The sequence below is a fragment of the Saccopteryx leptura genome, chromosome 5 (genome assembly GCF_036850995.1).
Source record: "Saccopteryx leptura isolate mSacLep1 chromosome 5, mSacLep1_pri_phased_curated, whole genome shotgun sequence".
NCBI classification, from domain to species: domain Eukaryota; kingdom Metazoa; phylum Chordata; class Mammalia; order Chiroptera; family Emballonuridae; genus Saccopteryx; species Saccopteryx leptura.
In genome coordinates, this window is record NC_089507.1 from 185,728,509 (window position 1) to 185,756,493 (window position 27,985).

At 37.1% G+C, this 27,985-nt stretch overlaps 1 protein-coding gene across 4 annotated transcripts in view; it reads left to right on the forward strand.

The window, feature by feature from the left end:
- The window catches only part of TASP1 (taspase 1), a 314,709-nt gene that overhangs the window by 129,855 nt on the left and 156,869 nt on the right, over window positions 1-27,985 (forward strand). For 3 of the 4 annotated variants that reach the window (XR_010751729.1, XM_066387123.1, XM_066387125.1), the window contains 2 exons: window positions 18,836-18,958; window positions 24,078-24,197. Coding sequence is in view for 3 of the 4 variants with exons in the window: in XM_066387123.1 (XP_066243220.1) it covers window positions 18,836-18,958; window positions 24,078-24,197 (243 nt within the window). In the remaining variant the exon portion in view is untranslated. The remainder of the gene's footprint in view (window positions 1-18,835; window positions 18,959-24,077; window positions 24,198-27,985) is intronic. The other variant, XM_066387124.1, reaches the window with a different exon arrangement.

Consider the following 27,985-nt stretch of genomic DNA (forward strand, 5'->3'; position numbering starts at 1 on the left):
TAGGGTAGTGAAATACAAGAAAATCAGACCTTTTTTATTGTGCAAATATCTTTAATTCTTTAATTTTTAATGAACAAGTTAGAAAATTTTGCCATGCTTTATACAATGTTGTATGTTCAAAACCACTCTAAAGAGATGCTACAACTTCTAATTTTGTCTTCTTTAGCCACCATATAGGGATATCAAATTGGCCACATGTTAGAAAGGAAATGTTGGGCCTTCCTTTGTGTGCTTCATATAAATAGATTCTATCCTTTTGAAGTATATTGTGGGTAACATTTTTCCCTTTTATCCACCATCTTGAAATTATTATGTAAACGCTTAACTGTATCATACTAAATCACTCTATTTTTTGGGTGAGAGGTAGGTTAAGATCAAAGACAATAAATGCACAAAAACAACATGTTTTCCTCAGATTGTTCTATTTGTACTTGTCTTTGCATTATATGTTCAGGGAAACAAGTAATTAGTCTTCTATAGAAATTTACTTAACCTGGAGTTTTGTTGAGTTTCTCAAGAAGATGGTTAATACATAGATATATGAGTAAACAGGATTAAGAAATTTCTTTGACTTCTCTTACATAAAGAAATATATTTTATTCATTTGCTTTTTAATAAAACTGTAAATTCATCCTTGAAGGGATTATCTTCTGTATGAAATGATTTCTTTGAGTTGTAAGTAATATTTTATAAAAATTACAGTCGCCTCACCTAAGACTATCTTGATTACTGAATAAGCCTATAGAATTTACATGTAAATAAGTAGGTGGGCCAATGATTTAAATAAATGTATTACTAGATTACCACCACCTCATGCTGAGTTTCTTTCCAAGTCTTTCTTAAATCCATACTAAGCTATGCTTTAAAGATATACTGAATCTTAAAGTTATGAGGTAAGATTGAGACAAGATGAACAGTTAACAAGTCTTAATTGCTATTTTTGTTATATAATAAAAGTAACGTGTGGCTTTCCAGGAAACTTGTTATACACTGACATCAAATATTGTCTTATAAATTATCTCTCAATTTTTAGTATTCAATAGCTCTGTAGAGCCTTCTTTAAATTTAAGTGTTTGGGTAATGGGCACACAACTCAATTGACAGTTCAAATGCTATAGAGATGTTCACTGGAAACCTAGGTACTGTTATGTTATTGATCAAGGTCACCCCAGTAAATTTGATTTCAAAATAAAAAAATATATAAAAAAATTTAAGTGTTGCCTGGTTGGAGCATTATCCTGAAGCACAGATGTTGCCAGTTCTATCCCCGATTAATATACATACAGGAACAGCTTAATGTTCCTCTCTCTTTCTTTCCCTTCCTATCTTGCTGAAATCAACAAATTAAAAAAAAATTAAAAATTTTTTAATTGTTTGACAGGATGAGTGGAGGGAAAAAAGAGCATTCCTTTATTATCATTGGAATACTCCCTGTTGATTTTGAACATAATGTAGAAATCACTATACTATAGCTTTTCTAACAGATAATACCTCCAGTGAGTGGAATTTAATTGGGAGTACAGATAGATGCCTTCCCATCTGGGAATTGGCTCAGCTCATGAAATTAAGAGCAACAGATTCTAAGTCGGAACTTAGATATATCCTTGTAGAGTATTACTACGAATTAATGACCTGAGTTGACCCATCACATAGTGATACTGACTCTTAGAGCCAGTAGACCAGTGGAATAAACCAATGCATGAAGAGACAAATGTGTGTGTCTACACACACACACACACACACACACACACACACACACACACACACACACAGATCAATTACAAGGATGTTTTAAGATCAGAAGGTAAGAAGCAATACTTGATGAAGGTGAGGAAAAGCTATCTGTGAGTCTTTAGAAGCTTGGTTGAGTCACTTCTTCTCTAATCAGCCAAGATTTTGTAGTCTGATTCCAGAACTATTTTAGAATTCAATACCTGAGGGTAAGATTATTTAAGGAGTGTAGGGAGTAGGATAGGTTGAGAGATGGGGGATAGTGGACTAGGACTTCAATCTAGATCTACTGTTGACTAGCCTAGAGACCTTGGACCAACATAGAACCTGTCTAAACTTTACTTTCCTCAGCAGTAAAGTCAACATGCAAGACCAGATAATTACCATGTTTCTTTCCAGCTGGATAATTCTCTAAAATATTTTAATTGGCAATGTGGTTTGTCCAAACCCTCTTGATCCTCTGATTGAGAGATTCTTTATTCTAGTGTATACTACACCTGGCCGACCATTAGATTCATCTGGGGAGTTTTAAAACTACAGATTCTTAGGCTCTATTCTCAATATACTGAATCAGAATATGCAGGAATGGGCAAGGTATTGGGCCAGCATTTGAGAATTATTGCTTTATTCTGCCTAATATGTCACAATGGGCCTTGTCTAGAAATCATTGTATAATGAACTCAGAATATTCTAGAGGAGTTGAGAATTACACGATTGCATTTAGTTAATAACTTCATGTCCACCTTCACTCAATTAGCCCTGCTCCAGGTAGACTGGAGCTCTTTTCTCCTTGATCTAGACTAGAGCTTATCTTGATGTCATTGTCATTGTCCACAGGCACCCAGCACACAGCACCCCTTTAATTAAACTTTGCTTGAATAGATGAATCTAAATTTATATTTCTAACTCTTTTCATGTCCTAAACTGTTCCAGTTGCGTGTTACATAGTTTCACTTAGAATCATCATACCCTAACTTAGCATGTCTAGATTCAAGCTTCATCACTCTCTCCTGGATGACTGGAATAGCATCTTGCCCGAGTGCCCACTGTTGTCCCTTCCACTCAGTTCTATAAACAGCATTTGTAGAATCATTTAAAGTGCCATTTTATTTTATCATGCCCTTGTTTAAACTCATCAGTCAGTTCCAGCTGCTCTTGAGAAGAAAGTGTAGCTCCTTACCAGAGCCCACAGGACTAGACAGGCGCAGGCGCCAGTCTTTTCTTCCGACCTTTTGCTCTCTTGCTCTGGGTCACATTGTTTGTAAAGATTCTTCCCGAGTTGAGCCCTTTGTTCCTTTGATTTCAGATCCCAGGAATATTGCCTCTCCCCCTCCCCGTTTCTCATTTTAAGCTGGCATACTGTTCCACTGTCTATTTCCTTTCTTAATGTTGTTATTTGATGTCATTCTCATTCACTGAAGTACAGTTTCCAGGTGGACAGGGTTTATGTATGTTTTAGAGACCATGACTTCTCAGCTGGGCATGTAGTAAGTGCTCAGTAACATTTGCTTAATGAATACATGTTATTTATTTATATATATTCTGCTTATTTCTTTCTGGTATATTTACTAACATCAAGACTATTCCTTTTCACCCATGATGGCTAGATGGTGGTAGTATCTTTGGAACCTGCTTCTCTGCCTGCTTCTATCCTTTGTCTGTTTCTCTTTAATCCTATGTATTATCTCAAGATACATTTCCTTAAAAATACTTGCATTGGTCATGTTGTTTTCCTGGAATAAGCCTTAATATAGTCTTTATTGTCTGTAGATTAAAACTCAAACTTTTTAGCCTGACTTTACAAACCCTCTTCAAAACTGGACCCAACCTACTTTTCCATTATTTCTTTTTGGAATAATCTTTTTCTTTTACCAAACACATTTCTCTATTGATTTTTCATGAATTTGCTCAAAGTTCTTATGTCTAAGTTTTTGCTCATGTTTCTTTCCTTTCATAGACTAAATAATAATGAAATGCCAGGGACTTCTCTGACTACTGAAATTCTAATATAAGTCCTCTCTAAAGGACCAGCTCAAATCTCAGATCAGAACATATTTCTCTCTTCTGCTTAGTACGTGTAATGGACATTCAATAAATGCTTATTGAATTGAATTCTCTGTTTTACAGCTTTGTCATTTTGAGATTGCTGTATGTGGTTAATTTATCATATTTGTGTAGCTCAGGGAGGCATGAACATTCTGGCTTTTTATCCTTAGCATAAGTGCCTTCATTTAGTGAACATTACTAACTTAAACATCTACAGTTGATGACTTTAATATTAATTTTGAGAGAAAAAAAGTTATTTTCTTTAATAGTAAGTCTTACAGTCTTTCAAGATAAATTTGAATCTATTATTTGTTTCAAGCATATGTTAGTCCAAAACTATGCTTTGTTTTTAACAATAAGCTGTGTCTGAGAACATAATAAAGTAGGAGAGTTTATTTAAAATGTTACTAATAATATTATTTCACTTCCTCAATATTGCAGAGATAAGAAAGAAGTTACTATATAAGTTAGGGAGGGAAATGATTGTCAGGAAATATAAACAGCCACAATCTGACCACTCCAAAGAGGTGAGTCAGGAAGTGCCCACAAGGGGGCGTGCCCATCTAGAGAAACTTGACAAAGACTCTTTTCTGATATGCAGGTAAGATGGCTGTTTAACAAATGTACTTCTAGATGTCTTATATTCCAGGAAAAAGAATGGACCTTCACCACAACAAGAATTTCCATCCATTTCCTAGCACCTGTTTATTGTGGTTGTGGGATTTTATAAGGAGGAACTGGGGACAGAATGGAACGGGGGGAGTGCCTTACAAGCTAAGACAAATTTATGAAGCTTGTGAGTGTGCTTTTCTTTCCCCCCTCTATGTTGAGAGCATTTTCATTTCACAAGTTCTGTGGTCATTCTGGTGCATTTATCCAAGGAATAGGTCCATTTTCATTGCTCCATTGATCTGCATCGCCTGAGGTTATGAGGACTTCACCCTCAAGTCACCACCAGGAGTGCACTGGCTCGAGTGATGTTTCCACCAGAGGTCATGGCCTCATGGCATCTTTGGTTTTTCTTTCCAGTGCCTATTTCATCTTTGACTTGAACATTATCACCAGCAAACATTTACTGAATGCTCGTTCTGTATAGGCTTACAGTAAGCTTTAGGGAATAAACAGAGCATCTGGCATCTAGGCCCTGACCATTATATCTGGTTCAGGGGAATTAAACAATAAAGGGAAATCAAACCATTTGGTGTGTGCTAGATGAATGAAATCATCAGTGAGAACTACAAGAATTAGCAGGATGGAGAAATTTCTTTAAGCTTGCTAAGTTTCTTATGGTCGGCTTACAAGAGAGATAGAATTTAAGCTGAGTCTTGAATAAAAGTAAGAGTTAGCTATATCTACATGGAGAGAAAAAGAGTGCTAGGTTTAGAAATCCGAGTGAATAAACTTGATTGCATTATAGAGTTTCTGCAGGACAGTGGTTTAAAACTCAAATACTCATGGGGGCCAGGCAGGTAGCCCAAAATGTGAGCCAATCCAGAGAGGTGGAACTGCTGGCCATACATGTTCCATGCTCAGGTCTTCAAAAAGCAGAATACATAACAAAAATACTTCGCTGGTCAAGCCAAACTCTAATTTGGCAGTTTGTTATCTTCACGAGGACATGATAATTGATAAGGTTCAACTGTCCACAGAATTTAGCAAAGTACTATAGGCCAAAGGAATTAGGTGCATAGCCAGAGCGACAGTGGATCGCAGTGTTACTGATCAGGGATGTGAGGCTGTTGTCTGGGAGGCTGAATGTCTGTCTGCTTTTATTCATGCTGACTGTACTTAGGAGCAAATGAGACTATTTTGAAACATGTACAAATGGGTCCTGTCCTTGCTTTTGAATGTTGCAAGTCTCTTAAAACATTGAGTTTAATTTAAATGGCATTAGAATTTCTAGGATATACTGCTATTATAATTAATTTAGATTGCATTTTATATCCAGAAGATACTTAGCTCCTCTCCTGTTCTGTGTAATTTTTGATATATTACTACTTTCAAGTAAGATTTTAAGCAGTTAAGGAAATAAAAGGAGAAAAAAATATATGGGATCTTTTTTCTTTTTTCCTTTTTAATATGCTTATTTTTAATAGTTATGTATTTATGATTTTGAAATTTCTGTTTTTATGAGCATAGTCTTAATTGTATAGTCAAATAGATACTGCTATACTTAAAATCACACCAAATAAAGTAACTTATTACTGTGTTATTAAAGTCGCTGTCATATATTGTTCCTCAGGCTGGAGGGGATCGGATTTAAATCCAGGAGAAATGACCCATTTCAATTGTCCTGGTGTTTCTGGGCAGGAATAGACTCCAGATTGTCCCGGTTACCTTTTAGTCCTTTATCTGTTGTTCCCCACTGCTTTAAGACTCAGTTCAAAGGCCAGTGGAGCTGTGGTATTTAAAAGAAAAAGTGTAATTTTATCCAGAGAAGGTAAATGTATGCCCCAAATTGAAAGAAAGACCGGAGGTCCAGACCACGACCAGGTGTTCCTGAAAATAGCCAAATTGGACAAGTAAATTGAAAAAGGTTGCCTGCTCTTATTAAAGAGACTTTATTGCTGTCTATTTAATTAGTAAGGTCTTAGCCCATGTATATATGTGTTTTTTAATCTGCCCCATATAATGAAGTTCATAGCCTATTAGTGAGTATGCGGGTAGCATGTTGTACTATCTCTGCCATTGAAGCACTATGATATATGTGTGTCTGTCAAGTGAAGCTGCCAAATAGTCTTGATTCCCTCCTTCTCCCTCGAACACATGTCCCAGACAGTGATGACTGAGTGTAAGATAGTGAAGGATGACCAGCTCGCCAGTGGGAAATGCAGACTTGAAGTTGGAGGATAGAATGGGTATTACTTACTTAGAGCTTTTCAGCAAGCTACATATTTAGAGTTGAAGAAACTGAATTGATTCGTCAAAAAAGAGAAGAATGTGATCTGAAGCCAGATAACCTAAGGGGATGGGAAGGCAGTAAAGAAGTGTTATGACAGAAATATTGAATGGAGAACTGTGACCAATATCAAGACATAATTACTTTATTGATAAAGTGAGAGGTTTGGTGGCGAGAGCCGTAGGCGTTTGTTTTGTACAGTAGACCAAAGTGCGTGCAGAATCTCCTGACGTAAAGATCACTCCCGTGTTGTGAGAAATGAGTCTGGATTTTAGTTTGCTTATTATGGGGACCAGCCAAAGATTACACAGTTGTTTAAGGACATACTTTTGGGAAAACATATTTAGGAGTGATATGCAAAAGCATTATGTTAGGGAAGATCTGAATATAAAATAATCAGAGAAAAACTTGTGAGGTTATAGAAAATTGCTTGAGAGTTTGAATCACGTTTATAAATTGAGGAAGATGCAGTTTCAGAGGGCACAAAGTTTGACTAGTGAGGTTCAATTAAAAAACATTTACATGACACTTTGCTAGTTGCCGCCTACTGGTGGATGAGGGACAAGATAAGCTACAAAATATCCCAGAACAAGCCAGAATGTAGAGTCTTTCTGGAGAGATTATGGGATGTGCCTCTTCTGTGAGTGGGAAGTCATTCAGGAAACTCTTCTGGAGTTATTTGAGGTCGCAGGACTTGAAGAAGAGCAGTGTTTTGACATAGGGTGGGATAGAGGTGCGAAGAGCCACATTTGCACTGTACCATGTGTGAGAGAGGCAGGAAACCAGTTTCTGTTACTCCAGAGTCAGTGCTCATGTTGGAAGAGAAGGCAAGAGGGCTGAGCCTTCCCTGGCATTTAGGTGACGCACAGAGAAAATTACTGCCTTTCAGGTTTAAACATTCAGTTCATCCATTCCACTAAGTCCTAGTGACTAGGAGTTTTTCAAAGAACCAGATTTACCTTTTTCTGATCTCTTTACTTTATGTTTATTTCTCTTTCTCTGATTTTTCCATTATGTCTCTGTTTTCTCCTTTTTCTTTGTGTTTATCTTGTTCTCTTTCTAACTTTTTTAGTTGGACACTTAGCCTATTTTTTGTTGTTTTCTAATATCAACATTTTGGGTATTTTTTTTATAAGCACCACTTTTGCTGTATCCGACAAGTAGAAAAATGTAATCTTTTGCTTATCATTCATTAAGTATTTTTGTTTCTATTTAAATTTCCTGTTTGATTTTTAAGTTATTTAGAATTATTTCTTCTTTTCTAATCCCTAACCTTTATTTATTTTTATTAACTCCTAAATTAATTGTATTATAGTCAGAGGGTGTATTCTGTTTGAAATTTGTTATGGTTTAGTTTATGGTTGAGTGTATGATCAGTTTTTATAAATATTTATATGTGCTTGAAAAGAATGTTTTCTCTCTAATTGTTGGCATTTGTGAATGCCCATCTAATCAAGCTTTTTAATGTACTAATCAGGTCTTCTGTTTCTTACTGATTAAAATTAGAGAAATGTGTTGAAATATCTCATTATAAGGTATGGTTTGTTAATTTCTCCTGTTGCTCAGTTTTTGCTGTTTGAGGCTGTTCTTTGAGGTACAGACAAATTTAGAATTATGTGTTCTTGATAACTATAACTTTCAGCATTTATCATCTAGAGACTATTTATTAAAACTTTGTATCTTAAACTTATTTTGCTTGCTGTTCATACACAGCTACATTGTTTGGATTGGTACCTGCTAGGTATATCTCTTTTTTTGTCGCCTATACTTTTACTTTCAGTTTTTCCATATCCTTATACTTTAGGTATATTTCTTATACTAACATATAGCCAGGATTTAAAACCCAATCTGACATTCCAAGAACACATTATTAACTTTAAAGGCAGTATTAGCCTGATCAGGTGGTGGTGCAGATGACAGAACATCGGCCTGGGACACTGAGGACCCAGGTTCAAAACCCTGAGGTCTTCTGCTTGAGCACGGGCTCACCAGCTTGAGTGCGGGGTCGCTGGCTTGAGTGTGGGATCATAGACATGACGCTATGGTTGCTGGCTTGAGCCCAAAGGTCACTGGCTTGAAGCTCAAGGTCGCTGGCTTGAACAAGGGGTCAGTGACTCAGGTGGAGCACCCTGGTCATGGCACTTACGAGAAAGCAATCAACGAACAACTAAGGTGCTACAACTGTGAGTTGATGTTTCTTATGTCTCTCCCTTCCTGTCTGTCTGTTCCTGTTCATCCCTCATTCTCTCTTTCATATGCACAAAAAAAGAAAAGGAAAAGACAATATTAGTTTTGATTTACATGTGGATTTGCTTGCTTATCCCACATTTCATGTCTGATTGTCCTTGGATTATTGTCTTAGTCCGTTGGGGCTGCTATACAAGATAACATAGACTGGTGGCTTATGAACAGCAGACATTTGTTTCTCACCGTTCTGGAGGCTGGCGAGTGCAGTGCAACATCACGGCACAGGCAGAGCTGGTATCTGATGAGGGCCCACTTCCTAGATGGCCATTTTTTTGTTGTAACCTCACATAATAGAAAGGGAAGGAAATCTTTCTTGGCACCTCTTTTTTTAAGGGCATTAATTCATTTAATAAGGGCTTTGCCTTTATGGCCTAGTCATTTTGTAAAGGCCCCACCTCCTAATACCATCATCTTGAGGGTTAGGATTTCAATATGTGAAATTTGTGAGGTCACAAACATTTAAACTATAGCAACTCTTTCTCTTCTTCTTGAAGTATATTCATTTGTTTGTTCATTCATCCATTCAGTAATATTTATTGAGTACCTAATAGCTGTCAAATATTTTTCTTGCTGCTTAGCGTATGTTAGTGAATAAAACATGCAAAGATTATTACCTCCTTGGAGCTTCCAATCTTGTGGGGGAGATTGGCAATTTAAATAATACAAAAATAAATTGTGTATTTTAGAATATGAGATGTTATGGATGAAAGATAAAGTTAGAGTCAAGAAAGGGAGATTGGGCATGCTCATGAGTAGGTGCTGGGGAGGACACAGAGCAGGTCCGGTGTGGCCTTAAATAAAATGGTCCTTCAGAACTTCAGTAAGTGCAGGTCTCTGGTTGACAAACTCATTTTATTTATTAATAAATGTCCTTATTTTATTGCTGTTCCTAAAAGGTAACTTTATTGGGTACTCACTTCTAGGTTAATAGTTTTCTCCAGTGCCTTAAAGATATCCTCTGCTGTCTTCTGGCTCTGGGAATTCTGTTGTAGATGATCTTTCCTTTTTGTCTGGCTCCTTGCCTTCCTCTCTGGTTTTCTGTAGATCTGCATTCTTATTTTTCTTCAGTTAGGGGAGATTTGAGCCACTTTCTCTTTAAATATTTTCTCTTCTTTATTCTGTATATATTTTTCCAGTTGGATATACATTAGATTTTCGCTCATCCAGACTTTTTGCCATCTTTTAAAAATCTTTTCTATCACCTTTTCCCTCCTCCACTTACAATTGGAATAAAATGTGTATTAAATGTTATATAGGCCTGACCTGTGGTGGCACAGTGGGATAAAGCGTCGACCTGGAACACTGAGGTCGCCGATTCGAAACCTTGAGCTTGCCCGGTCAAGGCACATATGGGAGTCGAAGCTTCCTGCTCCTCCCCCTTCTCTCTCTCTCTGTCTCTCTCTCTCATTCTGCTCTCTCTAAAAAAATCAATAAATAAAATATTTGAAAAAAAAAAAGATGAGTAAAAAAAAATGTTATATAAATATAAGTGTTTCATACTATTAGGAACAAGTTGGGAAATTTGTGGGTTTTTTGTTTTTGGGGTTTTTTTTTTTGTATTTTTCTGAAGCTGGAAACGGGGAAGCAGTCAGACAGACTCCCGCATGTGCCCGATCAGGATCCACCCGGCATGCCCACCAGAGGGTGATGCTCTGCCCATCTTGGGGCGTCGCTCTGCTGCAATCAGAGCCATTCTAGCACCTGAGGCAGAGGCCACAGAGCCATCCTCAGCGCCCGGGCATACTTTGCTCCAGTGGAGCCTTGGCTGTGGGAGGAGAAGAGAGAGACAGATAGGAAGGAGAGGGGGAGGGGTGGAGAAGCAGATGGGTGCTTCTCCTGTGTGCCCTGGCCGGGATTTGAACCCGGGACTCCTGCACGCCAGGCCGACGCTCTACCACTGAGCAAACCGACCAGGGCTAAGGAAATTTGTGTTTTGATGTTTCAAATTCTTGTTTGTATACTTTAAGAGAAATTCATTGGCTATTGATTTTTTGAGGTAACATGGTGAAATGCATACATCTCAAGTATATATAGTCCAATGAATTTTGATATCTGTGTATAATTATGTAACCAAGATATAAAACATTTCCATTAGTCCAGAAAGCTTCCTCATGCCCCTTCATAGTTGGTACTTTATCCCAAGACCACCCTTTTCTGGTTCTTTTTCATCATAGAGAGAGTTTTACCTGTTCTAAAACTAGATATAAATGGGATATATATTTTGTAGTCTATTGTGTCCTGCTTCAACATGTGTGTCAAAGATTATCCATATCATTGTACATATCAATAGTTTTTATTTTTTATAATTGCTGAGTAGTCCTTTACTGTTGCCCGTATCATAATTTGCGTACTCATTCCCTCGTTGACAGACATTTGGTTTGTTTCTGGGTTTGGGCTATTGCAGTTAAAATGCTACGAACATTCTTGACTGATTTACCATGTGGACTTTGATTTATCTTGGGTGATTATTTAGGGCTTCAATTCCTGGGTAATAGTTAAGTGTATATTTAATTTAAAAATTTTTAATATAAAATTGTAATTAATATTTATTCCAGAAAAAAATAAGCCAAATTAGATATTCATCATTATATTTTTAAACAGATTTAAAAAAGTCATTGATATGTATTCTGTGAGAATTTTGAACAGTTTAAAACAATTTAATGATCTAGTTAAAATTATTTTAAAGAGCTTGTCAGAATTATCATTGTTCTTAAATTCTTTAATATTTATTTTAAACTCTAGTATATCTTAGATTTACTGTCTTTAACCAGTGGTTCTTTATGGGTATAAATTAAATAATATTAATTAAACAATGTGATAAGAATAAAAATGGTTTATTTAACATTATGTAAAACTACTATTGTGGGGGTTTTCACTGTTCAACTGTGTAATAATCTTAAGTCGTGAGCAAGTTTACCTAGCGCCTACCATCAATCGTATTCTTACTCAACAAGCACACTGAGGCTTTCAAACAGTTCCATTTTGAAGAGAAAAATCCTGTAAGTCATTATTTAAAAGATTAACTTAAAAAGTAAGATTAAAACCATTGCCTTTTTTACTTTTAATGTTGCAAGCCCCAGCATGCTATATAGGTATTTGACCAATAGAAAACATTATCCTTTGCTATCTTTGAGGATTTGACATTTTTAGATAATCCACTGGAATTTTGTTATGGTCTGATCTTATAATTAACGCTTTAATCCAGGTATAGTAAAGCTCTTTGAAAGCATAGTTAGCCCACATTAGTTTTATCTTGAGCTAAAAATATTTCTGTTAACTTTTGTTGATTTAGAGAATAAATAACACAATTTCTATGTAATGTAAAATTTTATTTGTCATAGATATGTTTGGCATTGATTTATGTTGTGCTGCAAAGATATTTAATGCTTATTTATTAAACAAAGAAAATAAAGCATTTTTAAAGAATAAACAAGTTGACTGTAGTTTTCAAGAAGCCTTCTTTATAGTATTGGGCATCAGAAGGGTGATTTTCTTTTTCCTTTTTAAAAATCAAATGCCTTTTATTAGAGCTCTGTGCCCAATTTGACAGCATAATTCTAAAGGTTTAACAAATTTAGTCGTGAGACATACTAAGAAGATTAAAATATTATGGTAGAAAAAGACATAGGATTATTTAGTCTGAGAGAAGGATAAAAAAGTAACCAACCTAACACTTAGAAATCTAAACATTTCTAACTTTTATAATTTACTAAAATATATTTACTTATTTTTGAGGTATTATTTAAATTTTTATTTTTTGATTACAGTTGACATTTAGTATTGTTTTATATTAGTTTCAGGTATACGGCATATTGCTTAGACAATTACATAATTTACAAAGTGATCCTCCAATAATTCAAGTACCCACGGGACACCACACATAGTTATTGCAATGGCATTGACTGTATTCCCTGTGCTGTGCTTTACATCCCTGGGACTGTTTTGTACCTACCAATCTGTACTTCTCATCCCTTCCCCTTTTCAACCCTTCTTCTCTCTGGCAATCATTAGTTTGTTCTCTGCATCTATGAGTGTTTCTATTTTGTTTGTTTATTTTGTTCTTTATTCCATAAGTGAAATCACATGATATTTGTCTTTGTCTTACTTATTTTGCTTAGTATAATACCCTGTAGATCAGTATATATTGTAGCAAATGTAAGATTTCATTTTTTTATGACCTAATAATACTGTATATCTCATCTCATCTTATCTTATCTTATCTTATCTTATCTTATCTTATCTTATCTTATCTTATCATCTATCTACACACATGCATATACATATATACCACACCTTTTGTATCTACTTGTCTCTTATGGGCACTTGGGTTGCTTCCACATCTGGCTTTTATAAATATTGATGAATGAACATAGGGGTGCATATATCTTTTCAAATTAGTGTTTGGAGTTTCTTTAGATATATCACCAGCAGTTGAATTGCTGGGTTGTAAGGGAATTCCGTTTTTAATTTTTTTGAGGAATCTCCATACTGTTTTTCATAGAAACTACCATTCTCTTTCCCTTCAGCAGTACAAAGGGTTGCCTTTTCTCCAAATCCTTACCAACAGTTGTTATTTCTGGATTTATTGACATGGCCATTCTGACAGGTGTGAGGCGATATCTTGTGGTTTTAATTTGCATATCTCTGATGATTAGTGACATTGAGCCTCTTTTCATATGTCTGTTGACTTATCTGTATGTTGTCTTTGGAGAAGTGTCTGTTCAGGGCCTCTACCCATTTAATTGAATTTTATTTTTTGGTGTTGTGTTTTATAAGTGCTTTATAAATTTTAGATATTAAGCCTTTCTTGAATGTATCATTAGCGAATATCTTCTACAATTCATTAGGTTGTCTTTTGTTTTGTAGACAGTAGTTTCCTTTGCTGTGTAAAACCTTTTTAGTTTGATGTAGTCCTGTGTTTATTTTTTCTTTTCTTTCCCTTGCCTGAGAAGATTTATTAGAAAAAATATTGCTAAGAGAAATATCACAGAGTTTACTGCCTGTATTTTCTTCTAGGATTTTTATATTTGTCTTTAATCCATTTTTATTTTATTCTTGTATACAGTGAAGAATTTGGTCTAGTTTCACTTTTTTGTGTGCATCCGTCCAGTTTCCCCAACATCATCTATTGAATAGACTGTCTTTACCCTATTATATGATTTTACTACTTTTGTTATTAGTTATTTTCTATATTGGTGGGGTTTTTTTTCTGGGCTTTTTATTCTGTTTTTATTCAGCTATGTATATGTTTTTATGCCAGTACCATGATGGTTTGAATACTGTAGCCTTGTAGTAAAGTTTGGTCCGAGGTAGCATTGTAATTCTAACTTGGTTGTTTCTCAAGATTGCTATGCTGTGAGGGCTCTTTGTGGTTCCAGACAAATTTTAGGATAATTTGTTCTAGTTCTTTGAAAAATTCCATTCATATTTTGATAGGGATTGTGCTGAATCTATAGATTGCTTGGGGTCGTGTAAAGCCAGTATCCATGGCCACCATCACAGCAGCCGCCTGGCTCATGCAGGTTCGCATTGGATTCGGACAGTCGGTAAAGAAACAACGGAGCCACAAACTGGTGGGCCATAGTCTTTAATCCTAGCTTGCACCCGGCGGGCAAGTAAAAACACACACTGGGCTCCAAAACCCACTCACATTCAGTGCTCACAAAGCCGCTGACTTATCCGAGTTTCCTAGAATCAAAGGTTTCTAGCTCACCAGCCTTATTCTCCTCCGTTCCCCATCTCCTTCCTTATCCCAGATACAAACTGCACAAACTGGCATCTCACTCAGCACTCCGCCATCTTGGCTGCTTCTCCTGGCCACATGGCCTCTTTCTGCTCTCTGCTCTGCTCCCTCTGCTCTCTCATGCTAATCATCCCAGGAACCAAGAGAGCAAGCTCCCGCTCCGTCCCCATTTTATAGTGTAGAAATCCAAACTCTTAATCCAATATACAAAATAGGGAAGTCTCTAATACAAAGTCACTTCTCTGAGGCATGATTGGATTGTACTGTCCCACATCAAAAAGGGTGGGAAAGGCTTAATCCCAAAACCAAGCCCCAGGCTACAACGATCCTACCTGCCCCCAACACACATTAATATCACCTGGGCAGCATTATCTTTTACAAAGTGAGCATAATACATTTTATCTGCCCAACAGGTAGTATGGATTTTTTTTTTTTACAGAGACAGAGAGAGAGTCAGAGGGAGGGATAGATAGGGACAGACAGACAGACAGGAATGGAGAGAGATGAGAAGCATCAATCATTAGTTTTTTGTTGCGACATCTTAGTTGTTCATTGATTGCTTTCTCATGTGCCTTGACCGTGGAGCTACAGCAGACCGAAGTAACCCCTTGCTCAAGCCAGCGATCTTGGATCCAAGCTGGTGAGCTTTGCTCAAACCAGATGAGCCCATGCTCAAGCTGGCGACCTCGGGGTCTTGAACCTGGGTCCTCTGCATCCCAATCCGACGCTCTATCCACTGCGCCACTGCCTGGTCAGATAGTAGTATGGATATTTTAATGATGTTAACTCTTCCTATCTATGAGCACAATATATGCTTCTATTTAATGTATCTTCTTTAATTTCTTTCTTCAGTGTCTTAATTTTCTGAGTACAGGTCTTTTACATCCTTGGTTAAATTTATTTCTAGGTATTTTATTTTTTTGAAGCAATTGTAAATGGGATTGTTTTCTTAGTTTCCCTTTGTGATAGTTCATTGTTGGTATATAAAAATACAACTGATTTCTAGACATTTACTTTGTATCCTACTTTACTGAATTAATTTATCAGTTCTAGTAGTTCTTTTGTGTAATCTTTAGGGTTCTCTATCATAGTATGTCCTCTGCAAAGAATGACAGTTTTACATTTTTCCAGTTTGAATGTCTTTTATTCTTCTTGTCTGATTGATGTGTTGAATAAGAGTGGTGAAAGTGGATATCCCTGTCTTGTTCCTGATCATAAGGGAAACACTTAGTTTTTCTCTGTTGAGTGTAATGTTTGCTGTGGGTTTGTCATATATAGCTTTTATTATGTTGAGATGTTTCCTTCTATTTCCAATGTGTGTATTATAAATGGGTGCTAGATTTTGACAAATGCTTTTCTATATCTATTGATATGAACATATAATTTTTATTTCTCATTTTTTATGTGGTGCATCATATTAAATGATTTGTGGATATTGAACCCAACTTGATTCCAGGAATAAACCCCCACGTGATAATGGTGTATGTTCTTTTTAATATATTGCTGAATTTGGTTGCTAACATTTCATCGAGGATTTTTGAGTCTGTGTCCTCAGGAATATTGGCCTATAATTTTCTTCTTTTTCTTCTCCTTTTCTTTCTTCTTCTGTCCCCCCTTCCCTTCCCCCTCCCCCTCCTCCTCCTCCCTCCTTTTTTAAATAATGTCTTTGTTAGTTCTTAGACTCAGAATATTGCTGGCCTTATAAAATGAGCTTGGGAGTCTTCCTTCCTCTTGAATTTTTTGGAATAATTTGAGAACTGTTCAATTTGTTGGCATAATTGTTCATAGTATTTTCTTATAATCCTTTATGTTTCTGTGGTGTCAGTTGTCATTTCTTTTTTATTTCTGATTTTAGTTATTTGGGTCTTCTCTTTTTCTCAATGAGTCTGGTTAAAGGTTTATCAATCTTGTTTATCTTTTCAAAGAACCAACTCTTTGTTTCATTGATCAGTTTGGTTTCATTGATCTTTTGTTTTTTTTTGTTAGACTCTATTTCATTTATTTTTACTCTGATCTTTATTATTTCCTTCCTTCTCAATTTGGTCTTTGTTTGTTGTTTTGGTTTTTTGAGTTTCTTTAGATTTAAGGTTAGATTGTTTATTTGAGAATGCTTTGTTTATTGCTATGAATTTTCCTTTTAGGACTGCTGTCCCTGTTTTCCATAGATTTTGAGTTGTTGTGTTTTCATTTTTACTTGTCTCAAGGTATCTTTTGATATTTTCCTTGGTCTCATTGTTAATTCATTGTTTAGTAACATGTGTATTTACCTCCATGTATTTGTGTGTTTTTTAGTATTTTTTTCTCATAATTGATTTCTGGTTTTATATCATTATGGTTAGAGAAAATGCTTGATATGATTTCAGTCTTCTTAAGTTTAATGAGACTTGTTTTGTAGCCTGACATGTGGTCTGTCCTGGAAAATGCTCCATGTTATCTTGAAAAAATGTGTATTTTGCTGCTTTTGGGTGAAATCTAAAAGTATTATATTAATTAAATCCATCTAATCTAATGTGTCATTTTAAATTACTTTTTAAAAATAATTTTTGTTTATTTATTTTAGAGAGAGAGGGGGGGGGAAAGGAGAGAAAGAGGAAGAGAAAGAGAGAGAGATTGATTTGTTGGTCCACTTATTTTTGAATTCATTGGTTGATTCTTCTTGTATGTGCTCTGATTGGGGATCAAACCTACAACCTTGGTTTATCAGAATGATGCTCTAACCAACTGATCTACCAGGTCAGGGCCTAATGTATCATTTAAGACCACTGTTTTCTTGTTGATTTTCTGTCTGACAGATCTATTCGGTGTTGTCAATGGTATGTATTATTGTAGTCTCTCCCTTTATGTCCATCAATATTTGCTTTATATATTTAGGTACTCTTTGTTGGGTGCATAAATGTTTAGAAGGGTTATAGCCTCTTGTTGAATTGATCTCTTTATTATTATGTAGTATCTTTTTTTGCCTCTTAGTATAGGCTTTGTTTTAAAGTTTATTTTGTCTGATATAAGTATTGCTACCTCAGATTTTAAAAAAAATTATATTTGTATGAAATATCTTTTTTCATCCCTTTATTTTCAGTTTGTGTGTATCTTTCAATCTGAAGTGGGTTCTCTTTCTTGTAGACAGCATATCGGTCTTGTTTTCTTATCCATACAGCTAGCTACCTTATGTTTTTTGATTGGAATGTTTAAGCCATTTACATTTAAAGTGATTTATCTTGTTATGTAGTTATTACCATTTTATTATTTGTATTTATATATTTTTTTCTTCTTCTTGTTTTTAAAAAAGTTCCTTTAACATTTCTTGTAATACTGGTTTGAAGGTGATGAATTCCTTTATCTTTTTCTTGTCTAGGAGACTCTTTATTGCTTCTTCAATTTTAAATGATAGCCTTGCTGAGTAGCGTGCCCTTGGTTGTAGGTTCTTGCTTTTCATCATTTTGAATATTTTATGTCAATTCCTTCTGGTCTGCAAAATTTCTGTTGAGAAATCAACTGGCAGTCTTATGAGAACTCTCTTGTAGGTAACTAACTGCTTTTCTCTTGCTTCTTTTAAGATTCTCTTTAAACTTTGCCATATCAATAGTGATGTGTCTTGGTGTGGGCCTCTCTTGGTTTATCATGTCTGGGACTCTGTGCTTCCTCGACATGGGTGCCTTTTTCCTTCAGCAGGTTAGGGAAGTTTTCAGTCATTATTTCTTCATCTAGGTTCTAATTCCTTGCGCTATCTCTTTTCTTTCTGATATCCCTATAATGAAGATGTTATAATGCTTGATGTTTTCCCAAAGGACCCTTAAACTATTCTTATTTTTTAAATTGGTTTTTCTTTTGCTGCTTAGATTGTGTGTGTTCTGTTACTTTGTCTTTCAGATTGCTGATTTGATCTTCTGCTTTATCTAATCAGGTTTTGATTCCCTCTAGCATATTCTTCATTTCTGTTATCGTGTTTTTCATTTGTGATGAGTTCTTTTTTATGGTTTCTGTGTCCTTTTTTTAATGCTTACTATCTCTTTGTTGAAGTTATTGCTGAGTTCATCTTTTCCCAAGTTATTTGAGCATACTTATAACCATTGTTTTGAACTATGTATCTGTTAGGTTGCTTACCTATATTTCATTTAGTTATTTTTCTGGAGATTTCTTTAGTTACTTAAGACTTTATTTATTTATTTTAGAGAGAAGGGAGGGAGGAGCTGGAAGCATCAACTCTCATATGTGCCTTGACCAGGCAAGCCCAGGGTTTTGAACCGGCGACCTCAGTGCTCCAGGTCAACACTTTATCTACTATGCCACCACAGGTCAGGCACTCTTTGGTTCTTTAATTTGGGGAATACGTCTTTGTTTCCTCATTTTGGCTGCCTCTCTGTGTTTGTTTCTGTATTTTATGTGGTTCTGCTATGTCTCCCTGTCTTGGTAGGATGGCCTTATGTAGTAGATGTCCTGTGGTATCCAGTGATTCAGTCTACCTGATCACCTGAGCCAGGTGCTCCAGGAGTGTCCCTTATGTGGGTTTGTGAGACCTTTTTTGTAGTTGAGCCTTGATTGCTGTCACCACATTTGTGGTGGTGGTGGGATCGACTCTCAGGCTGGATGGCTGTGAGGACTGGCAATGACCACAGTATAAGAGCTACTGTTGGGAGCTGATTCCATGAAGCAGAATTGTCCCCAGCATGATGTGGTGCTTTTGAAGTCTTCCTTTGGTTGTGCTATTCATGCAGCTAATTGGGTGGTACTGGTTTGTGGTCTGAAGCCAGACCTTGGTTGTGTTGATTCTGGGGCCTCTTGGGAGGGACTCTGGTGCAGGTCAATGTCAGACACTGTGACTGGCCCTGGGCTATCTGTTAGGAGCTACAAAACAATCCACAGTTGGTATGTTCCTCTGCTGGGTCTGGCTGCATGTGGGAGTGGGGACAAGCTAGATCTGAGGCCTACTCCCACTAGTACTGGGTCTGGGGAAGGTCAGCAAAATATCCAAGACACCCTGAGATTTGCTGTTACCTGCTGGCTTCCCCTTAGTCTCAAGACACTGAAAGAGGCTTAGGCAGAATGCAAGTTGCATGAGGCAGGTTCTCTGGGAGTCACCAGGTAGGGATGAGTGGTGTTCATCAGGTTAGTAAAGTTTTAAATTCAGCATCAGTACTTAGCTGGAGACCACTCAGCAAAAGTGTTAGGGTACACGGAGGCCAACTGCCACCTGCCTGGGCTTTTTTTGGTGGCACAGAGTCTCAGGGAGCCACCAATATAGAGCTAGTCGAGTTCAGCCGATTAAGATTTGGCTGTGTAGAGGGAAGGCTTAATACAGGAAATGTGCTGCTTTTTGGCCATTGAAGGAGGTGGTCCTTGCCTTGAAGCCACACTACTCAGTTTCTCCCTGTGTTTCTCTGGCACTCCCTGAGCTTCATTGGAAATCCTTGAGAGTTTTTCAAGAATGATTGCCATGCTGGCCTAGGCTGGCTAGTTATAGAACTTAGTTATAGAACTGTGATTTTCTAAAGAGAAAAGAAGAATGCCACTGGGTATTCTTATATCCAGTTTTTCTTTGGTTTCAGCTAAGCCATATATGTGAGGTTAGGTAATTTTAGCTGAATCATACTTTTTTTATACACATCTGATGTACTCTGAGCCCACTGTGGCCCCACTGTAGGGGGCTGGGTTTGGGACTTAGACATGGAGCCATACCTGGGTCTCCTGTACCCAGAGCTATTATTCTGTGTTGAGGATGCTCAAAGAGGGTAAAGCTTTGTGTTGGCATTGCTATACCGTTATGGAAGGTATTAGTTGTCTGCTTTTTTCAAGTGGACACTCATACCAATTGTAATGTTGCCCACAAATCTAACAGAGGTATGTTAAAAAGTTTTGGTATATTTTCAAAAAAGGTATTTCTTTATTATTATATCAGGATAATTTCACCTTCCACCAGTTTCAGGATGCACATTTGATATTATTCTTGATTTTGGCAGTTTGATATTGAGTAATTTTATAGAGAAAGAAAATGAGATAAATAACTGATAGATGGTGTCTTTTGGATAATTTCAGAATTAGAGTACAGGTTAGAGGCTTAATTTTTCTGGTGGAAAGTACCTAAACTTTGTTTTAAGGGGTTTTTTCCATTTAAAGTAATTTATATGTGTTCTTCAATTTAATTCTCTCCATTACTGTCTAATAGTCGTCTCCAATTTGAAGCAGAGAAAAACTTTGTACACTAAGCCCAACAGTGATTACTAGTTTATTGGTTACTTCAAGGAAGTTTTTCTTCAATGTTTTCCTTGACACATGTACTCTGTATCTAACTTTGTATACATGCATTTATTTTGAGGGAACTGTAGTTTATATAGCTTCTCTTTAGTTGCAGTTTTATCAAGAAAGTAATACAAACAGTGTGTTTCCGTCAAGGACAACAGGAACATATGTATCTGTGGGGTGCATGTTCTTTTAAGTATTTATGGAGTGTAAGAGTGTAATAGCAGCTCTGTATAGTAACAGTCATTGTGTGTGTGTTTTAACCTGTCTAAGATTTCATTTCTGTACAAATGAGTGCTGTGAAATTATTATGGCCAAAATACCAATGTTTGTCTTTCACTCACTTTATCTGCACTTCATAAAAATGCTTAAATATTACTTCATCATCTTTAAATTTGCTTTTCAGTATGTGAAATCTATGAACTAATTCTTGAATATTTATGAAGTAATCCTGATTTTTGCAGGTGTTGCAAGCCCTTAGGAATATTTAGCTTAATTTGGAACAGAATTCTCTATTTTTTTGCATGGTCTTTAATTTTTGAAAACTAAGTTACAGGAAATCTATCTATGTATAATCCTTTTGAATCTTTCAACAGTAGTTCGGTTAGGTATACCAGTTCTCATAGTTCACAATATCCTGTTGAAATGCTAAGCAAGTTGTTTTACCGATAAGGTGTATCTGTGTGTGTATGTTATGTATCCCCACAGTATTTTTATTTTATAGAATGCTTGGGTAGGATCAGCAGTCTCAGCTAATAAAAAAAGAACTAATAAAGAATACTGTTTCTTGACTTTTTTGTTGTTCTTGAGCAAAGTTATTTTATAGTGTCTGTATTTATGAAAGCTGTTCATTTCTAAAAGAACCAGTATAAGATCAGTAATTTAAAATACTTTGTAGTATGTTCATGATGGTGTGATCCTGGTGACTTGCTGCCAGTTGATAGTTGAACAAGATAAGAGTTTAAATCTTTTATGCTGACATAGGTTAGTCTTAGGTGGTTTAAGTTTCTCCTTTGGCAGCTTTGTGCTTATGAAATTACTTGCCTCAGAATGAGTAGAGCAGACATTTGGGTGATAATGATGCTGTGGGATGCTGCCCAACCTGCTTTTCAAAGTAGGGTTTGTGGACCAGAAGCATCTGCATTACTGGGAGGTTGGTAGATGTACAGTCTTGACCATTCCCGGTTACTCCATTAGCATCTGCATTTAAACAGATTCTCCAGGTGGTTTGCATGCACTTTAAAGTTTGAAAAACCCTCTTGTAGAAGACATAAGACAGCATGTGGACGAGAAACAAACTCTTCTTTGTCGGTTACAAGGATATAAGTTTTAGGAATTATTTCTTAGAATAATGAAACATGTTCAACTTAAAAGTACTTTTCTCTTTAGGATTACTCATCTTTTCTGTAATAAAATATGTCTAATACATTTCTTTATTTTGATACCTTCATCTTATCCACCAAAGATGGTAAACTTTACTTCATCCATACCAAATGAGAATACCTGGTTATTGTTAAGTTCTCCCTAAGACAGTGGTGTCCGCTAAATTTGCATGAAATAGAGTCTTGAGAAAAGGAGAAGGAATACTGAGACCCTGACATTAGAATGGCATGACTCTGTCATCACTTACTAGGCTTGTTTTGTGACACCCGGGATGCAGACGTACTTTATTTCCTGGTAATTAATGAATTAGTTAAGTCCAGAATGTCTGCTGTGTGCCAGATGAAACAGAGTGGGTCTCAGAGAGTTTACAGTCCAGACAGGGAACTATCCTTGGAAGTCCAGCAGCCTGCTACCTGCAGAACCATGGTATTCTGGGCTGTGGCCATGTGGGTCTATTGGCAAGGCTTCTCCCAGCTGTAGTTAAAGGGAGAGTAGGAATACAGCGCTTACTTCAGTTAGTTACTCCTTTTCTATCCAAGCAGATCCTGTCATATTAGTATATTTAAGGGGAATTATAATTCAGAGCAATAACCAAAAAATTATAAATGTCTCGATGTGCCTTCTCCTAACAGACTTTGTGGGACATTTGTTGTAGCCTACTCTGCTTCTGAATTTTTCAGTTTAAGGGAAACTCTTTTGTTTGCATTCTGCTTCCATTATTTCAAAAGTCCCTTCAGTTTTGCTCAACTTCTGAGGTGGGTGTAGGTGCTCATTGACTTTTCTGGGGATAGTCTTTCACAAACTGCCTAGCCAGACACCCTTGGTGGGAGTGGAGTCCTAGTAGTGTGAGCATAAACTGCACAGGAGGGGAGCAGTTTCACTGCACTGAGCTTCCACCTGGCTCTTTCTTGTATCCTGGGGGCTGGGGATGAGGAAAGGGTTTTGGCTTCTTCGGTACAGTTGAAAACCACTGTCCTAGTGTTGAGAACTCCACCATGACTGCTATTGGTATATAAAAATGATATTTTTTTATGACATCTTTTACCTGCCTCCTTTAATTCTGAATTTTTATCCAGTAGTATAAAGTTATTCTGTCTTGCACAGGTGATCCAGTAATGTTCAAGGAAGACAGCTGCTTGTAGTCACTGTATGAGACATTCCTTAAGCAGGTGGGACCTGGGACAAGACACAGAAACACAGAGATCCCTGTAAAGAGCATACAGTTTCCTGACATGCAGTTGGCAAGCATATTATTGCTATAGCAGAGAAGGGGGCTCACTGTAAAGTTTCTCACAGGCAGGGAACTATTAAAGAAAATTACAGCATGGTGTACTTTCAGATTGTAAATACCATTCTCTTTATTTATTGTGCTGACTCCATTACTTCCTGTTAGAAATTTGTATATAATATTTAAAAAAATACTAGTAACGGCAATTTATTTATGGCACAGATCCTTTCCTTTACAAAATCTCAATTATAAACTTAATGCTTGAGAATAAGTAGGCTCTGTGAGATAATGTAAATCATACTAAGTTTTTTCCCCTCCCCTAGCAACACATGTTAGGCTTACTATGAGAAGAAAGCGTGTTCAGGATTCTTCAGTGGAAAATACATTTGACTTGAACAGGGTTTAAACAGCAACTTGAGAATAGATAATTTTAGGAGGTTGCTGAATGTTCCACTCAAGGATTAGCTCAGATTTTATGTCACGATTTTACTGAAAAGTGCTACGTGGTCATCTCAAATTGTCATGCGCCGTGCTCAGTGAATGCTCACGCTGCCTCTGCTCTGCAGGAGAACGACGCAGGCACTTTGGACACAGTGGGCGCTGTGGTTGTGGACCAGGAAGGGAATGTAGCCGCTGCCGTCTCGAGTGGGGGCTTGGCCTTGAAGCACCCGGGGAGAGTTGGGCAGGTAAGAAAGTATGGGGGCTGTTAACCAGCTTTTCAAGTTAAAACATGGGATTTTCAAGCTCACAATTTTTAAACTGTAAAGACATTTTTTTTCTTTAGAAAAAAAACATTATTGTTTATTAACATGTATGTGGTATAAGTCATTCTTCAAAAACCTTTTCAAGATTCTTTGCAAAAATTTGATCTTGTAGTAATAGGGTTCTTTCTGCTCTTTACCATTGGTCATCCTATGTTTTACTATTTTCAATTGGCTGGGCATTTAAGAAATGTGTGTTGACTTCCGTTTTCTGTTTTTGTGAATGTCATTCTCTTTTGGAGCAAGCACTACCTCACTAAACTGCTGCTTGCTTTTTAGGTGGGAAAATGATTTTAGAGCCACATTTTGTATTTTTTCCATTCAAGGAACATTTTCACCCTCTATATCCCTCCTCTGGTTAAGCTTTTCAGTTATTTTATAGATTAACCAGTATTTCATTCAGGTCACCAACACATGATACCACTCAAGAAATAGGGATATAAGGAGGCTCAATTTATGTGCAACTGCCGTATTTCCAGTTCCCTTGCACGTCTTCCCACCCCGCAACCCCCATCATCAACAATTAGGACTATACTGAGAGTGAAAGTTAACAGTCTATTTGATCTGTAAGCTTTCTGAGCAAAAACCAATTTGGCACATTACTTACGGGCTTAATAAATATTTGTTGAGTGAACTAATGAATTTCATACCGTTTTGGAATCTGTAGAAGTAGTTGCAAGGGGTGTGTTTAAGCTCAGCATTTGGATCTCGTGTTACTTATGCAGCACTGCTTGGCTGCGTTCCGCACTTTGTTTCTCATGTTTGAAGAAGAGTTGATGTCACAGTTGCTTTGGACACAGTGGTGAGTGAACGCTTGAAGCAGGGTGACCTGAATCAAGGAGGACATCTTTGCAAAGCCTCCAGTGTTGTTCCCTAATCTGTCCTTTATTGTGGACAAACCACTTACAGTCCTGTTGGGGGAGAAAAGAAAGGGAAGAATAATTAATTTTGTGCAATTCTTTGTGTACTGTACAAGGGGATTTATGAGGAATGATTACTTAACATGTGTACAATGCTTTGAACTCATTATAAAAAGCCTTTGTCTGGTCATGGTATTTTTCCACATTATAAAGTCCTGTATATTTGTTAAGTTTGGAATAAGAAAACCGAGGTTGGCATATCAGATTTGGGTGCCTTGGTGGAGGAGAGAGAAAGCCTGCAGAGCCCCCTTCATAGCATCGCTGTTCCCATGATTTTCTCACTGTTTTTGTTTGTTTTGGTTAGCAAAATAGCAACAACAGAACTGAGGATAGTTCTGGACTGTGTTAGCAGGATATTACATCAAACACTGTTGAAGCCATTCTGCCACTGCAAAGGGGACTATTTTGAAAAAAGAATCACTTCTGTAAAACTTAGTGTTTATTTGATCCACTTTGTTAGTTTATGAATACACAGTTTGTGAGAGATGAAAACTCAGGAAACGGTGTGGAAGAGAGGAGACAAGGTACCTACAGGAAAATACAGTTGCTTAATTGGATTATGTTGCTTGGATAAGGAGATGTAATTAGCCTGGGCTGGGAATATGTAAGCATCAGATGAGTGGTAAAGAACTGTTCTTGCCCTGGCCTGATAGCTCAGTTGAATAGAGCATTGTCCCTAAATGCAGGGGTTGCTGATTCAATCCCCGGTGAGGGCGCATACAGGAACAGATTGGTGTTCCCATCCCTCTCTCTTTCTCTTTTCCTCTCTCTCAAATCAATAAAATAAGCATTAAAAAAAAAGAACTGTTCTTGACAATTGGCACATATTGTAACAAAACACACAAGCAGATTCATTTTTTTTTAAAGGAAAGACTTTTTTCTTTTTTTTTTTTACAGAGACAGAGAGAGTCAGAGGAGGGATAGACAGGGACAGACAGACAGGAACGGAGAGAGATGAGAAGCATCAATTATTAGTTTTTTGTTGTGCATTGCGACACCTTAGTTGTTCATTGATTGCTTTCTCAGATGTGCCTTGACCGTGGGCCTTCAGCAGACCAAGTAAGCAGGTCAAGCCAGTGACCTTGGGTCCAAGCTGGTGAGCTTTTGCTCAAACCAGATGAGCCCGTGCTCAAGTGGCGACCTCGGGGTCTCGAACATGGGTCCTCGGCATCCCAGTCCAACATTCTATCCACTGTGCCACTACCTGGTCAGGCGCAAAGACTATTTTTAAAATGTGCTGGTGATGTCAGAGAAATGGCGCTGTGAGGAGCACTACCGATAAATCTCTCCAAAATTTCAACAAGTTCTTCAACCAGAGACAGAAAAATCTATCCTTGGAGTGACTGGAAGTCTCACACACTGAAAAAGAAGCCAAAACAGGTTACAAAGTGCAAAAAGCCTGGGGAGAGTGGTCCCGCAGAGTGCTGAGGCATACTGGACACACCTGGAGGCTCATAGAAAGACACCTTGAGAGCAATTGGCTCCCAGCCCTGCCTGATTACACTGGCGGCTCTGACTGACAGAGTCTTACCCAGAGCCCTGTGCAGAGTGGGGATAGAGTGGGAATCTGCCAGCAATTTGAGCCTCTTTCTCTCCTGGCAGAGGCAGCGGCAACCTCATAGCTGGATCATCAGGCTGCTAATTCAGGAAGGAGAGACTAGGAGAGAGGCTCCGGGAAAATGGACTCTCTCATTGTCAGAGCCTGCAAATGCTAACAAGCCTCGACTACCAACAGGACTGAAGCCTAATATATGACATTGCCATAGAGACTTATCAACTGCAAATCTCTACCTAAGTGTGCCAGAGGGGCAGAGCCTGGGGTACAGTCACCGAATAGGAAAGAAGCAAACAGAACATCGAGTTTTCTTAACCCCAACAAACCTACTACAAGGCACAGCATAATGAAATTATCACAAACCAATGACAAAGAAAAAATTCTCAAGGCAGCCAGGGAAAAGAAGAATACAACATATAAAGGAAGGCCTATTAGATTATCATTGGATATCTCAGCAGAAACTCTATAAGCTAGAAGAGAGTGATCCCAATATTTAAAGTCCTGAAAGAGAGGAACTTCAGCCAAGAATACTATACCCATCAAAACTATCCTTCAAATACGAAGGAGAAATAAAAACATTCACAGATACAGAAAAGATGTGGGAATTTGTCATTAGAAAACCCCCACTCCAGGAGTTTCTAAGGGGTTTTTCCAACCAGATACAAAGAACAAAACAAAACAAAACCACAAGTAAAAGCTCCACCAGAAACACAATAAAACCAAATTTAAACTGTGACAACTAAAACAAAACAAAAAAAAAGGGGGAGAGGACGGAGATTAACAGTAGCAAAGGACGATGGAGTGCAGAAGCACTCATAAGATAGTGTACTAGTGTACTACAATGAACATGGTAGGTACCCATTTTATTACTTAATGGTCACCACCCTTGAAAAAACCACCACAGAAGCACATGACTTATAAAAGGTAGCAACAGAGGAAAGAAGTATGGAATATAACCAAACAAAAACAAATGATAGAAAAACAGAAGAATCAAATAAGATACAAAACTAACAGAAAGCAATTTATAAAATGGCAATAGGGAACCCACAAGTGTCAATAATTACACTAAATGTAAATGGATTAAACTCACCAATAAAAAGACACAGAGTAGCAGAATGGATTAAAAAAGAAAATCCAACTGTATGCTGCCTACAAGAAACACATCTAAGCAACAAGGATAAAAACAAATTCAAAGTGAAAGGCTGGAAAACAATACTCCAAGCAGATATAATCTAAAA